Genomic DNA, 16,692 nt, shown 5'->3' with positions numbered 1-16,692 from the left:
GCCTGTCCCCTCCCAATCCTGTTCCAAGCTAGTCTCACACAGACTCAAGGAAAATCTCACAATCTCACACGGATTTTTTTTTTTTTTTGCCTTAGACACAATGACAAACAGCTTTCTTTTAAAATAATCTCCCAACCATCATGCCTCTTGCTAGCCCCACTCATCCCTAAATCCAAGTTAGTGCCTCAGAATGCTGACTTCATACAAGAGAGGAAGGAAAATGACTCGTGGGAGGAATGCAATGGCAGGATTAGCAGAATCAGGTGAATAGGGGTCAGAGGGTAGAGACTTCTAATTAGAAAGAGAAAGAGAAAGTCTTGTAAAATATGCTAGAATTCTAAATATTCACGTGCCCCTCCCTTCCAAAGAAGGCAACCTTTGCTGGAAAGTAGTTTCAGGAATTAGATGAAACAGGTTGGTCATGGCCAAGCTATAAAATATCAAGATGGTCTATTTTTCACAATTCCTCCCTCATATGTGTACCTTTTCACGCCCAGGATTACCCATCATTAAAGCAACAAGTCAGTGCCCCTGGGAGTCCTGACCTTGAACGTCTACATCAGTGTTGCCAGAGGGGAGGGGGCTGGGGTGCTGGTGAAAAAGGTAAAGGATTAAAAAGTACAAATTAGTAGTAACAGAATAGTCACAGGGATGTAAAGTACAGCACAGGGAATATAGCCAACAATCTCTCTATATAAAGAGGTAATATGCTAATTGGTCCTAATGGTGTCACAGTAACAACCAATTTACATATTGACAGACCAGCAGGAGGATGCACCTGCAGCAGGGGGCGGGTGGCTGGAGCCAAGTAACCGGGGGTCTGAGGAGAGTGCCTGACAGGAGCCCGGACTGCAAAGAAGGAAGAGGAAGCGACCATGGGAAGCTCTTCCAATCTCCCTGCACAGACACCCTACCTCAGCCCCCGCACCCCTAGGGGGATGGGGAGGCTGACCGGACAGGGAGAAGACCCAGCCTTGGGGGTAGCTGCAGCCCACACCTCCAACTCCCAATCTCTTCCCCCACCACCCCTGCCACAACAATAGCACACCAGCGACCACTCCTCAGCACCCCGAGGCACCTGGGCCTGTGGTCTGCCGCTGCCGGCCCCCTCCAGTGGGGCTGGGCACATCTCTCCTCCCTACAACTCCAGACCTGGGTGGAGGCAGGACTGAGTGGCCCCCCAGGGTCAGACCCTTCCCCCCGACAGCAGCAGCGGAAGCACGCTGAACCTCGCTGGGGGCACGGCTAAACCTGCCCTCCTAGCCCACCTGTCTCTGCCTTGGCCTGGCCCCCACCCCGCTCTAGGAGATTGGAGCCCCACACTGAGTAGGTACAGCTATAAAACAGCCACAATTTAAAGAATTGTGCCAAGTACAATTTAAAGAATTGCGCCAAGCGGGAAGGTTTGACAGTTACCTCCCCTTCAGCCTCGCCACCCTCTAACACCCCCTAATGCCCTGCCCCCTGCCAGCGCCTCCAGGAACGACCACCACTACAGGGCTGCTGGCCAGAGCCCACCCCTCCGAGGCCTGCAGAACCCTGTGCAAAGCTTCCATAGCTACAGTCCCAGGAGACAATCATGCCCTCCTCCCCTAATCAGCACCTGCTACCTGCGAGGGTAACCGTGGGCTTAAAAATAACAATCCCTTCCCGTTTAGACATCATTTACTTGATGAAACATTTCTAGGTTTATTAGGTCAGAACCTCCTCATGACAACCCAGTGAGGTAGGCGGAGAAGAGATTACAGTTCCCATGGTATATGCGTGTGTACTCAGAAATGAAGCTTGGAGAGGAAGAGTGTCAAGCCCAGTGGTTCCCAAGGAGCAGCACACGCCCCACAAGGAGGCAATTTGATTTTAAATGGGGGCAATTTGAAAATGAGTTAACAGTGAACTTTTTGCATTTCTTATGGTTCTAGAGGCCTCATCTACAGCATATCCTATATAATAAAAGACTAATATGCAAATGACTGAATGGTGGAATGACCAGTCACTATGATGCGTGCTGACTACCAGGAGGCAGACACTCAACGCAGTAGCTGCCCCCTGGTGGTCAGTGTGCTCCACAGGGGGAGAGCTGCTCAGCCAGAAGCTGGGCTCATGGCTGGCGAGCACAGCGGCAGTGGTGGGAGCCTCTCCCGCCTCCATGGCAATGCTAAGGATGTTTGACTGATGGCTTAGGCCCACTAAGCTGTCAGTCAGACATCCCCCCAGGGCTCCTGGACTGTAAGAGGGTGCAGGCCAGGCTGAGGGATCCCCCCCGCCCTGCAAGCGCCCGAATTTCATCCACCGGGCCTCTAGTATTATAATATCTATGCATGGTGTCAGGTGGGTACTTGAAATATCAGGGGCCACTTTGTAAAGTATATGATCGTCTAACCACTATGCTGTACACCTGAAACTAATACCCATAATATTTAAAGTAAACTGTAATTGAAAAACATTTTACATCTGGAAAACTAATCTAGATTAGAGCGCAGCTAGCACTTACGGATGGGGCCTGGCGAAGGCTGAGGCGCTTAAAGCCCCGGTCTCTGCCATCTCCAGAGCTTGCTTCACTTCCAGCTTCTTGTACAAGGAAACGATGCTGGATCTCGGCAGGTTCTCTCTGATTAGGATTTTCCGTAAATATTTATGATCAAACTTCTTAAACCTAAAAATGAAAACCAACGTTTTGGAAATGTTTATTTTCTGTGCATGTTATGTAACTATGCATTTTTCTTAAACAAATTACTACTTAACTTTAGTCTGAGAAACTCCAGGACAGAGCCTGGAATTCATAGCCGCTGAACACATGTTTTAAAAAATTTATAATCATAGAATTAATGCATTTTTTAAAATAAAGGAAGAATCGATGAAACAAAAGGAAGGGACCAGCAATCAGGACAAAAAGTGTGCATAAGTGGGGAGCGGCGGGCCACCTCGCTCAGCTCCGGTTGTAAGAGAAGAAATGAGGGGTTGGGCTTTTGAGCAAGTGTTTCACTCTAATAGCTCGCAGCAGCGGCAGCTGTCCTACAGCAATCCTGGACTCTCCACCCCAAACCTGGTCAGTTTCAATGGCCTTGTGGTTGTAGTCCTTCTGCCCATTGTGCTGAAGGTCACTTTCAATCCTGCCAACTGAGAGGGCGGGGAGGGGAAAGCCCACACACACCTCGCATGACGGAGAACCTGCTCTAGTCGCTCTTGGCGGCTGGCGGTCATATGGACCTCTGGCAGGCTCATCAGACTGACCTGCGTGTGCGCTGATGTTCGGAGCCGGCCATTGTTTGGAGTAGGAATGCTGGGCGCTTCCAATCACTTTATACTCCAGAAGTAACTGGTCTGCCTGCTCTACCTGCTGCCATTCCCCTTGCCACTTGCCACGTGGCTCCGCGCGCACTGGGCCTTTCCACCGTGCCCTCCGCCTCCTCCTGGACACCAGCTTCCCTTCCACGGAGTCTCCTCCACCCTTTGCTTTCTCAGAGGCTCTGAGTCCTGTCCTCAGCCAGCTCCCCCTCCTCATCCTCTGTGGTGACCTCACCCACGCCCATGGCTTTGGTGACCAAACACTCTGGCAACTCACAACCTTTACCTCTAGCCCCAATTTCACTCTTAAACCCGAGACTAAATTCCAAAATGGGTGCTGAAATGCATTTGAGACATCTTACACAGAATCTATTATTTAATTCTAAACATTGCTCCATGACATTGTTACCGCCCTACACTCCGGACCTGGACGTCTGAGAGTCAGTCTACTTCCCCTGCTTCTTGTACGGCCTGGCTCCCAGACCCTTAGTCTTTCTGGTCCCTTCCTCTAGATTCCTCTAGCTTTATGCTCAGCTTCAGTGTAGCCTTTGGAGGTTCCCATGCCATCAACATCCTTTCTAGAGAGTGAAACCCTGTCTCCTTACTTGTCTCGCACTTGGTAGTGGCTCCATTGCCCACACACATCTTCAATTCCCGCCTTCAAGTGATCCATCAGCTGCCAAACCAAATGCAAGAAAATGATTGTTGGTGAAAGGTTAACGCTACAAGACACACAGGGAACACTGGTGCACCCGGGCACAAAGGAGGCCTTAATTTCTCGGAGCTTAGCCTCTTCTCTCACTCTGTTCATGCCAGTGAAACGTGTCATTCTTTTCATAGTGATTTAACTTCATTTCGTGTTTGAAAGACTGTTGAAAAAAGTTCATTAATAATGCACAAACTTGCAATGAAAACAGGTTACCTGCCATTTCCTTTGAATCATATTTTTCTAGGGTGATCTAGGAAATATCTCATTATTGAAATCACATGGATATAAAGCCTAGTAAATAATTGTTACTTCTAATTTCATTGCAAAAGAAAAGATAATAATATCCAATTTATGCAGTTTCTAAAATATAATACTACAAATATTTATTATAAAAACATATAACAATAAAATTTACCCATGTCTCTATTCTTTTATCTGACATTTTGTCTCAGTATTTACATTTCATCATCCAAGCCAATTATACTACATTTGATTTATAAAAATTGTTCATAGGAATTTAGGGAGAAAGGATAATCTCTTAAACATTTATAAATTAGTCTTTATATAATTTAAATTTGTGATCACTAAGGTTCATAGTAGCTTCTAAATTTTTTTTGCAAAATAGATTAAAATACTAAATTAATTCTGAAATATTTAATTGATGGATATTCTATTAATAATTATAACTTTTTTTGAGAAAAATAAATAAGAAGAAAATATCCAATTTCTATTGTCTTAGCTATATAATCTCTAATTTCTCAAAATAATGAGCATAGGGGATAAAGATAGAAACAAAATTTTTTTAATTAGGTTAAACCATTACTTATTTTAAAATACTCCTTATCCTCATCTATTGAATATTTTTTAATGAATTTGAAAATTTTTATTTTGGGTTTTCTGAAATTTAATTGCTTTATTTCCTCAGGTGACTTTGGCCATGAAATTCAGGGCTGATTTTGAATGATTTCAGCAGTTTCTCCAGCTTTAGCATCATGAATTCACAAGGATGAAAGAAACCTAAAAATTACCTGAGTCAATCATCCCCTCAGACCTCCGACCTCCTGTACAATATCTATGCCACATGTTCCCAATCATTGCTTGCACACCCCCATTTAGCTTTGGGTGTGCCATGTAAGAAACAAGTCAGAGAGCTCTTTATTAACGGAGCTGAAGTCTCTTTCCCTATATCTTCCATATACCCATTCTCATTTTTATTCCCTGGAGCCACATAGAATGACATTCCTTCACGATTGTATAGAACTTCAATAAAATAAACAGGTAGAAGCCATGCTCAACTTCACTCTCCTCTTTGTCAGACGTGGATATTTTCAATGAACTCCACCACGGAGCCATTTGCGGGGGTAGTAGAATCCTTCACCCCTTTCTAATCAAACATCAGGAAGAGCAGAGGACCAGGTAGGACAACTCTCCACATTAGCCACAGTGATAGTTTTCTGAAGTGTCGTTACCTAGGCAAGTCCCCAGTTATTACTAACACCATCTCGATATTGTAGCGAAGGCATTTTGCAGATGTGATTAAAGTCCAGAGCCAGCTACTTTAAGTAAAGGAGAGCACTCTAGAAAATGTGGAGGGGCCTGATTTGATCAGTTGCAAGGCCTGAAGAGTGGAGCTGAGGTTGTTACTTGAGCACAGAAGCTGTAGCTCATGCCCAGTGTAATCATGGAAGTCTTTACTATGGAAGAGGAAGGCAGAAGAGTCAGTACTGGAGTGACACAGCAGTTTCCCAGCTTTAGAACTTAATGACCTATTTATAGATTTTGGACATGCCTAGCCAGTCCCCACAGTAGACAAGCCAATTCCGTGTAACAAAGGACTTAATATATATATCTCCTACTGCTTCTGCTTTTCTCCTCAGAAACACTGCCAGCTTGGACCAAAAGGGAGAGAGGAAAGACAAAATAAAGAAGGCTTTGAGATCCCTGAAACTCTACAGGCAAGAAACAGGCTGATCAAATTAATGAGCTCCAAACAGGCCACCTTGGATGAAAAAAGGAGTATGACTCAGAGGGTGGAGTTTAAAACCAAGAAAGTAGAACAAAGAATCACAGAAGATTGTTCTCAGGCTTTGAAACCAAATAGTTTTCCCAGGTGAACTGAGAGATATGCTTGGGACTGGTGACTCCTTTTTTCCTTCCATTTCTCCTCCCTTTTGAAAATAAATATCTACAGCTGTTATCCTATGACTTTCCCACCAGTGTGTTTTGGAAGCAGATAACTTACTTCTTGAGTGTCACAGGTTCAGAACTGGAGAGGAATTTGGCCTCAGGATGGATTATACCCAGGGCTCCATCCATGCCTGATTTAGATGACTGTGATGATCATCTTTGGGACTTCTAAACTGATAAGATTTAGATAAGATTTTTGGTCTTTGAGTTAAAATAACGTATTGAAACTTTTAGGATGTTGGGATAGAGCTAATGTATTTTGCATGTGGAATAGACATGAACCTTTGGAGGGCAGAGGACAGACTGTGGTAGGGAGAATAATGGTCTCCAAAGATGTCATGTCTCAATCCCCAGAGGCTGTGAGCACATTACTACATATGCAAAGATGAATTAAGAGCAGATGGTTTTAGGGTTGCCAGTAAGCCGACTTTAAGATAGAATATCCTAAATTATCCACATGGCCCAATATAATCATAAAAGTCTTTAATATGGAAGGGGAAGGCAGCAGAGTCAGTATTGGAGTGACACAGCATGAGAAAGCCCTGCCCGGCCACCACTAGCTACGAAGAGGAAGGGGTCCAGGAAGCCAACGAATGCCAGCAGCTTCTAGAAGCTGGACAAGGCAAGGAAACAGGTTCTTCCCTAAAACCTCCAGAAAGGAATGCAGCCCTACAACATCTTGATTTTAGCCCATCGAGAGTCATTTTGAATTTCTGACTTCCAGAAATATAAGATAATAACGGTGTTTTTTTTTAAACCACTGAGTTTGTAGTGACTTCTCACAGCAGCGATAGGGAGTTAGTACGCCACTCTTGGTGGAGCTGAGAGGAAAGAGGCTATGTCTAGGGAATGCACACACGTTTCATCAAAGCCCTAGGTTACTCCCAGAGGCGGCAAGTGGAACGCATTTCACTAACTTACTAATTATGACAGAATTAACTTACACGGATGTGAAGCTCTTCATTGATGGATTCTTTTTTATTTGTTTTTTTAACATCCAGATATCTGACCAGAGGGCCAATTGTGATTCCCTAGAGCATAAGTAAGAAAATAAAGGGTTTTGTTGTAGTGAAGATTGTCATAATAGAGAACAAGTCTATTAATGAAGCTGCTAGAACTCCCAATTTTTATGTCTTTGTTTTTTACTAGCTTCTATTGGCTAAATGCTTCACTCTTTAGTTATTATTTAATTCTTTTAAATTATGTAATAAAAATAGGCATTATGCCACTATTTTTAAAGCAGGAGTTTAGTTTCCTCCCTTCAAATAACCTCTTATTACTTTGCTGAAAAGTAGCTCGAGCTAAAATAAAAATTTGTGCTATTGAGTATTAATTGGAATATCATTTTTAGCAACACACCATAGAGTAGCTATAATTCACCTGTTACCCAGGAATATTTTGATGAATATTTTACTGGTTAAAAACCAACATATTTTAGAGGTTGAAGGATACCACAAACATGATTTAGAAATATTTGGGAATTTAGTTTGGATATATTATCTAATTTCTAAAAATAATAAACAGAAGATATAGAGATAGAAAATCATGTCTGAGAATCAAATAAAGTGTACTTTTTCGGTATTATAGTAATTTAATGCATAATCCTGAAAGAATCTACTTATTTCAAATAAGAATAAAATCTACCAACCTGAATAAATACAGTGAAATATATAACTACTAAAGTAGCAGTGACGAACATGTTCTTCCTAGGAAACAGAGACAGGGGCAGCAAAAATGCAAGAGAAAAGCTCCCAGCTCCTCGAACGCCGCTGTAGAAGATGATGCACTGGTCCTTGGTGGAGAAGGGGAAAGTCCGGAAGCGGTTACTGATGTAGAAGAGAGCAAATACGCCTGCAAAGGGGGAGACATGTGTTAGAGCAGAGGGTCGTGAGCGACTGGAGGTACAATGCTAGAGAACCACGTTGTGCGCGGTGCCTTCAAAGCTGGCACCCTCATTCCTTCTACCCGTGACACCCGTCCCGCACAGCAGTGCTCCAGATCAGTAGCTTCCTAGAGTCCTCTGAGTGTGTGCAGTTAACGTCATAACATTTTTATACTTTTTGATATGAGACATGACCTAGACTTTCTAATCTATGCTCATGGTTTTGCTCTGCCTTTCAAAACAAGATAAAGCCAGAGTATTGTCTGGGGAATAAAACATTTCTATCATCTCATGTTCTCACTGAGTAACCAAAGAAGGTGTGTAATTTTCAGTGTAAAAGGAGTCTTCTTCTCTGTGACTGTGGTCTCTACAGGGTGAGCACATCTGTTGTGGTTGGTTTGGTTCTTCTTGAGATTCTATGCAAACAAGAAAGGATGTTGGCAAGAATTCAAGAGGAGGGTTCTTGCTGTAAGTGGAGGGTGAAGGGCGGGAGAACTTATTTAAAACAGAGGTACTTTCTACCACATTGATTTTCCACCTCCAGCAGGTGACCCCGTGACCTACTGCCATCAGTGCAGTGGTTCCTGGTGCAAGAGGTCCCTGCACTAACACTCCAGCTCTCAGCATCGTCATGTGACTTCTAATCACCAGACTTCATGGCACCCAACCTTTGATTACAGGCACACTGGTAGCTCAAGACAGTCACATTCCCTTTTTTCACTTCCTGTTGTTTGTCCTGGCTCCTCCGCTTACTTATGAATCATGAGACCTCGGGCAAGGCTCTTAATTGTGTCATGTCCTCAATGTCGCATCTGCTTAAGGAAGGTACTAATCGTATTTCCAGCAGAAGGGGGAAGTGGGTTGAAGTTAATGTCATAGCTATAAGTAATTATAGAGCAGGGCCTATGTGTTATGTACCTCCATGAGTGTGAACTAGTATGAGTTGCAATGAGCCAGGCTGGGGGTGGGAGAACGGCATCTGACCCTGGCTCTGCCCTCACTGTCAGAGGAGGGAGTCGGCTGGGTGGTTGCCAAGGTCAGTGGTGTTGAAGGGGCCCCAGTGTCAACCCCCTAGATGGTTGGTATTGCTGGCTGGGCCAGAGCTCAATCATGTCACTTCTCTCCTGTTAGCTTTCCTAACGCTGCATTCCTACAGCATGAACACTGACAGGGGACTTGCAAAGCTGTCCACACCCACAGTTTGTGGTTGAGGAGGAATATTTGGAGTAGTTAAATATCTGTCCAAAGTCGAAGAGCAGTTTAGTAATAGTGCCAGGATTTGATGTGGGATTATACATTTCTATCAAAGTCTCCTTAAATTTTTCCCTCTTGAGACACACATATTCAGAGTAAGTTTTATGAATATTTTAATATTTCTTCATTCGTATTCCTTTCAAGATCCTAAAACCTATCCTAAATTAATTTAATGCTTAATAAGTTCTCAGCCATTTCTCCTAATTTTTCCTTGAGTAATTGGCTTGACAATATTGATCAAAATCATTTAAAAATGCTTTAAATATTAGCCAAATCATTTTAAAATATAATTGCTTCTAGTCAAAAGTCAACACCTACATTGTAGTTCAGCGCTTAATGTTTTTCTAGATCCAGAAACATAAAACAAAATAAATCAGCAGCCATTAGTCAAAACATCTCACTTTTTAAGTTAGGCATATTTTATAGGGGTGGTGCCAGTTACATCATGTATAGAGTTGTCTTTATTACTTAATACCAAGCACTTTTTATAAGTAAAGATTCATTCCTGGTCCTTGATTTCTGTACATCAGACTCACCCCTCAGCTGAAAGCATCGGTGTTATTTAGGAAAACATTTTTAACAGTACTTGCCTTACATAGGTCACAATTTGTGACATCTCACTTTTCCTGTGACAAAAGCGTAAATGCCCTCAGCTCGCAGCTCGCGTCTATATCTGACTCAGGTGCAAGAGGGCAAAGCAACAGCAGCTGTGCGGAGCAGGGAGAAAGGCGCTGCTATATTTAATGTGAGATGTGGAAGTTCTTCCTCCAATTAACAAATAATGCTCCTTGCTCCAGGCAGAGCCTTATCAGCCACTAAGGACTTTGAACTGAGTGAAGGAGTAAACAGCATTCCGGGCCACAAGGTGCCCATACTCCCCGAACCAGTAGAACCAGTTGGCATCACCTCACACTGTACTCAGGAAGGGATAAGGGAACATTGAAAAGCAGCAGGCGGGGCTCCTGGGCCCGCAGCCCCTTACTGATGGCTCTCCAGATCAGGCAGAAGGCCAGCGTGAAGCCCACGAAGGCCCAGTTCCACTCGTGGTTCTTCCCCACGGTGGACACGCCCATGAAGATGAAGATCAGGGTCTCGCTGACACTGCTCAGCATCTTCATGAAGTACTTGATGGTCGTGTAGGACGTCTGGGACACGTTTTCTTCCACGTACTTTTTCATTGTCACCGCACAGGCCGTGATGCTGCAGGAGGAGCCGAGTCTCAGCGAGAAGCAGAGGGCTTGCCCCTCCCCACAAACCCACCTTCACCTTATTGCTGATGCCACAGACACACAACCCCTGTATTTATCCCGAGAAAACATCTCCATCCTCTCTCTGGCTGCAGCCTTTCCACAGATTCTCTTTCTGCCTCTTCGTCTTCCCTAGGGGTTTGCGGGACTTGAATGTGGTAGGAGGAGGGCGCCGTGGCCTTCCCACAGCACAATAGCAGGCAGTTCATGCCACACTGGAAGCCCAGCTCTTTCTATCTTGCCCTCCCTTCCTAGAGCTCTGCCGATCCCCTCACTCTCTACCTCACTCTGCCTTTTTAACCCAAATAAATCCATGGCGGTTCCCTAGGAAGAGTCATTCAACATGGTCCTCCAGTGTCTCCCCCTGAGCAGCATTTCTTCCAATAATTTAATGAGAAAGTTTTCATTTAAAATATTTCTGGTCTAGATCCACTTAGGAAGGGTGTGGGTAAAGAGAACTTTGCCTTGTCTTAGTAGTTCTGATAGTTTTTAAGGTGGGAAATAGGAGTTCCTAGCTTTTACACTGTTATATTTAATTAAAGTAGTTATCTCTGTATAATAAAATTAACTATTGCTGCCCAAGTAGCTTCATCTATACTAATAAAAGGGTAATATGCTAATTGGACCGGTCAACCGGCCATCTTCCGGATGTCCGACTTCCTTTCAGACAAAGCCATGGTGGTGGGGGCCAAGGCAGAGGCTGGTAGGGGTGATCAGGTCTCCAGGGGAGGGCAGTTGGGGGCGAGATCAGGCCGGCAAGGGAGAGAAGTTAGGGGTGATCAGGCAGGCAGAGGCAGTTGGGGGTGAGATCAGGCCAGCAGGAGATGGCAGTTAGGGGTGGTCAGGCAGGCAGGCAGGTGAGTGGTTAGGAGCCAGCGGTCCCAGATTGCGGTCGGACATCCCCCAAGGGGTTCCCAATTGGAGAGGTTGCAGGCTGGGCGGAGGGAACCCCTCCCCTCCCCCCATGCACAAATTTCGTGCACTGGGCCACTAGTATGAGAATAATGTCAGAGAGAAAACAACATGACCAGGTGTAAGGGCCACATTGAGAAGCCTCATTCCAAGACCGACACAAGAATAAATGTTTACACGATGTTTTTCATTAAGAAAAAAGAGACCTGGATTTCCAGTATTATCCCATCAGCCTGGTTTCACTCTGTCCTGAAGGTCCTGGAGCTGCGATTCGGTTTGAAGGAAATGCAGAAGGCAGAGCCCGATAGCAGAAGACAGTCCCACATGGCATTCTTCCCCTTAACTCAAAGAGTGAATTTTTCAAAGAAAAAAAATGTACTGTCTCCCAGATTTTGTCAGCAGCAGCTTTTCTGCTTATTTTTAAGTGACCTTGTACTTGCTGTGCTCTCCTCAGGCGATCACGAGAAGAGAGCACACACAAATGCTGGAAAGAGTGTTTGGCAAAGGACCTGCATCAGATTTCACGTGTGCCTGATAAACCCGAATCCTGCCACACCTCTGAGAATTAGCATCATCCGCCCAGCTTCACCAGAGGCTGGTCCACAGGACGTGGGCCTAAATGCTCTTTTATTGCTACGAGAGTTGGTCCTTAGTTATACTCACGCCAGGATGCCAGAGAGATAGAGGGTCTCAGCAGATAAGTAAGACAAATAGCTGAACATGAAGACGATGAGCGGTTCAATTGCAGAGATATTCTGAGTGAAACGTGTGATAAACGCAGAAACAAATCCAAAAATAATGCCGAAAAAGACTCCCCCAACCCCCACAATAATGAATCGGGCACATCCAGCCAAAATGTCGACAGGCTCTATGCTTTCGAACTTGTGCATCTTTGTGAAGGCGATTAGTATATTGTATAAGACCTGGGCAAACAGAAAATCAAGAGAAGAAAAGAAACATGAATTAGAGTTGAGCACTATTTCACACACAGATTCTTAACTTTGTGTCAGTTAAATAATTCACAACAACAAATGACATGACAATTTTAAATGTATTCCAACTAATTTAAATGCATCCAGTTTTTCTGAATAACTATCATATTCACAGCTTTCAATCACTGAGCACCTACTATGTGCCAGTTTCTTGCTCAGTTCCCTGTCATGACCAGTTTATCTCCTCTCAGCTCCAAATGCACCCTTCAATACGGGCTCTACAGCCAACAATGAAACTCCTATAAGCGTTTCTTCTTTAACGTGAGCACCATGTGGAGCTCTCTCAGCAGAGGGACATGGAGGAGGAAGGGGCTTCCCGCAACTTCGTCACAGCCTGGGAGGGTCAGCGTGCGGGAAGGAGGACTTCGTGTGGATCCTGCCAGAGCCACGGGCCCTGAAAGTGGTAGTTTGCCTGGTGATCGCTGGGGTAAGCCCAGCAGGCCTGTGCAGCGGGCGGTGGCCAGGGGTGCCCTCGAGCAGCCCTTCTCTGTCTGCCTGCCTTCCCCTCCCGAGAGCAGGATCCCCTGCAGGTAGGTGCTCCGCTGACTGCTCCTGTCCGCCCCCGGGAGGGTGGTCTATCGTCTGTCTGCCCAGCAGCTCCGCACCAGCTCCAGGCCGGCTAACCCGCAGCTTCTCCGGGCCCAGTGCCCCATCCACGCCTTGTCCAGCGAGACTGAAACCCCTTCTAACTCTGTCCTTCTTTGCAGGCCATCTCTCAGCCTGAGGCTACCACAGGGAGTCCCTTATATCTTATAGGCTTTCCTTTAATGCAGTTTTTAAAATTTTCATTGAATTTATTAGGGTCATATCTATATCATCTATCTATCTCTATCTATCTATCTATCTATCTATCGAGAGAGGTAATATGCAAATTAGGCCTGGACACCGTAATGGGTCACAATCGGACAGGAGGAGGTTGTGCGTGCAGGAGAGGCCCTGAGCGGACTCAGACAGGGACGGGGGCTGGCCCACAGCCTCCGCGGCCAATAACAGTCCCTGAGAGGCAAGGGCTGGCCGATTGCAGGCCCGGAGTAAAACACTGTCAGCAAGTCCTCTCAGTGTAATTGGGGCATTCGAGGTCCACAGAATGATCATTTCCTTTCCTATGAAACACATAACTCTGACACACTATTTACATTAAATAAGTTCCATATATTTTGACATTTTACAGCCCTGGGAAGTTACATATAATGATCAGCAAAGTGAGAAGATGAAAAGAATTTTTAGGCTTTTAAAGATGCAACTAATTTCTGTCTAGAAGACAAACCAATTCAAAAAGTGATGGTTTTATTGTCCTATAGGACATTAGCCAGATTGTATCTAATTTAGCAGTTTTACTTCAGGCTTTCATCTTTGGCAATCTCCTTTGAACAGCATTATCATCCTGCCAGTCCCTTCACTGAGTTAAATAGAACTTTTGCATCTGCTATTATGTATTTGAATAAGAATTATGTATTTAACACATGCAAAATTTTGTTTTGACACAATAAAACAAAAGATCATTTGATTCTTCCCTGGAACACAGAAAAGCACAAACTTGAATCATTGGTGTGGCTTAGGCTAATTTTCCAAATATTGTTAATAAAATTCATGTAAGGATCATCACAGAGCCAAGAATTCTTTTTCAGGCCTACATATTCAGCATCTCCAAGGAGGAGGCCTGTTATTCTGTGTTTTGTTTTTTAATACTCACCAGAGGATATTTTTTCACTGCTTTTTAGAGAGAGTGGACCAGAGGGAGAAAGAGAGGGAGAGAGAGAGGGAGAGGGAGAGAGCCCGTTCACAGCCAAGGGCAGGCCCTTGCCAGCAGTTCCGCCTCTGCATGTGAGCTGCAGAGGGAACACCTTTTATGACCACTCATTGGCTAAGCTCCCTGTATGCTACTCACAGTGTTCTTGGTAACTTGCCTAATAAGAATCCAAGAAGGTGATCTAGGGCTTTTCCACCTCACTCCTGGAGGAATAAACGAAGGTCCACTGCTGGAGGGCTAAGAAATATCATATCCTGCCCTAGCAGGTTTGGCTCAGTGGATAGAGCCTCAGCCTGCTGACTGTAGGGTCCGGGTTCGATTCTGATCAAGGGCATGGACCTAGGTTGCAGGCTCCTCCCTGGCCGGGGCCCAGGTCAGGGCTCATGCAGGAGGCAACCAATCAAAGTGTCCCTCTCACATTGATGTTTCTCTCTGTCTTTCCCTCTCTCTTCTCCGCTCTCTAAAAATCAATGGAAACATATCCTCAGGTGAGGATAAAAAAAAAAAAAAGAAAGAACAAAATGTCATATCCTATGAAAGAGACATCTTAAAAATGCCTAAAGAAAGTTGTCATTTTTTCATGGTGAAGGGACTGGAGTCTGTGTTTATGAAAACACCTTGGCAGCTGCAACGGCCAGCAGTAGCAGCAGCAGTGGGGTGATGGGGGCGGCGCCTTCCCCTGATCAGCCAGATTGCCTCCTGCAGAGGGAGGCCTACTGACGGCTTAGGCCTGAAGGCAGCGGGCCTAAGCCATCAGTAGGACATCCGCTGAGGGCTCCTGGACTGTGAGAGGGGCCAGGGTGGGCTGAGGCACCTCCCCTCAGTGCACAAATTTTGTGCACCGGCCTCTAGTTTGTTAATAAAATTATATAGATTTCAGGTGTACAGTTCTACAATATGTTGTATATTGTGTTGTGTGTTCACCATCCAAAGTCAAGTCTCCTTCCATCACCATTTATCCCCCTTTACCCTCTCCTAACTCCCCTCACCTCTCCCTCTAGTAACCACAATACTGTTGTCTGTGTCTCTGAGATGTTTTTTTTTTTTTTTTTTGCTTAATCCCTTCACCTTTCTCACCAGCTCCCCACCCCTCCCTTCTAGCAGGTGTCAGCTGCTGCCTGTCTATATGAGTCTGTTTCTAAGTTTGTTTTGTTCATTAGTGTTCACATATGCTGTTTAGCCTACTTGTGGTTTCTCTTCCCTGATTGGACCCCACTGGCTACACTTTCTCACTGACCTTACTCCCCAGAAAATCCCTAGCCCATGTGATGCCTACTCCCAATGCTTCTCCATTTCTCTACTTAGTTCACATTTCTGTGAAGTTGTGGTGATCTGCTGGTTGCGGTCATGCCACTGGTGAGTCCAGAACTGGCACCGAACCTCTGCAGAGAGGCCGCTCTGAGGCAGGGAGAAGTGAAGCAGGAGCTCTGAGAGGGAAGGCCAGGCCCAGAGCCTGGGCTCACAGTTCACCCTGTAGCCTTTGCTTCTTATTCCACAGCAAAGACAACAATCAGATGGGGCAGAGGCTAAACCTCAAGGAAATGGGGTCAACAATCTGTTTACGTATCAACCATGTTTTGCAAACTGGTATAATACTGGTCTACTTTATTTAAGCAAAATGAAGCCCCGTTTTAAGAAAAAGAAATTGGGACAAAGCCAAACGACACTTAGTGGTTGTATCCCAACTCTCTGAGTTTGTTTAGTCCAATTCCACTTTTTGCCTGACCTCAGAGCAACCCACACCCGGGTCTGGAAGCCCTGGGTGCTGTGCTCATATTCCAACGAGCTAAGCCAAGTGGAGGCGCCAGACGCTTCCACTGACCTGACAAGGTGGGACTGGACGCACCCAGGTGGGGCCTGAGAATTTATTTGACTCTCAAACTCAGAGAAAACGCAGGGAATTCAACTGAGACTCAAAGATTTGCATGCTGTTGCCACACAAAAACTCCTTTGCATAGCTCTCCAGGTTAGAAGTAGCGACCCAGTCTGTTCCAGAGCCTGGGAAAGCCATTCAGGTCAGCCCTGTCCCTGGATGCCACGGTGCCTGCCCGGAAGATGCCACAGCAGTTTCAGAAGTTAAAGCGGTGCATCTAACGCACAAGACCACATTTACAGACACAATGCGTATTGACAGCATACAAACCAATTCTTATCTTTCAGATTACCAGGCTCTGGCTGTCATCGTTGTGAAGATTTTCTTTGGACTCATTTTGACGTACAGTGATGTGCATGTATTTTCACACAGTGGAGAGCAAAGTAGCCAAGGCTAAATCTCAAACCAGTCCACAGCACGAATGGGACCCAGATTACTGGCCCTCTTTACTCGGTGTGGGGTGTGATATGGTGATGTAATAAGATATATACACTGAGTGGCCAGGTTATTATGATCTCTGAACGCATAATAATCTGGCCACTCAGTGTATATCCTATATAATAAAAGGCTAATATGCAAATTGTCCCCTCGACCAGGATTT

General features: G+C 45.1%; 1 protein-coding gene across 1 annotated transcript in view; it reads right to left on the bottom strand.

Moving 5' to 3' along the window:
• SLC9A4 (solute carrier family 9 member A4) overlaps positions 1-16,692 on the bottom strand; it is a gene marked incomplete at both ends in the record, with an annotated part of 76,864 nt that overhangs the window by 43,359 nt on the left and 16,813 nt on the right. Inside the window, 6 exons of the mRNA XM_079791493.1 lie at positions 2,492-2,653; positions 3,891-3,961; positions 7,126-7,212; positions 7,830-8,032; positions 10,300-10,517; positions 12,140-12,399. Of these exons, the coding sequence (XP_079647619.1) occupies positions 2,492-2,653; positions 3,891-3,961; positions 7,126-7,212; positions 7,830-8,032; positions 10,300-10,517; positions 12,140-12,399 (1,001 nt within the window). The remainder of the gene's footprint in view (positions 1-2,491; positions 2,654-3,890; positions 3,962-7,125; positions 7,213-7,829; positions 8,033-10,299; positions 10,518-12,139; positions 12,400-16,692) is intronic.

Source organism: Cnephaeus nilssonii (assembly GCF_951640355.1).
Source record: "Cnephaeus nilssonii genome assembly, chromosome: 15".
NCBI classification, from domain to species: Eukaryota; Metazoa; Chordata; class Mammalia; order Chiroptera; family Vespertilionidae; genus Cnephaeus; species Cnephaeus nilssonii.
Note: the sequence above shows the minus strand (reverse complement) of the source record. Positions and strands in the feature narration are given on the sequence as shown.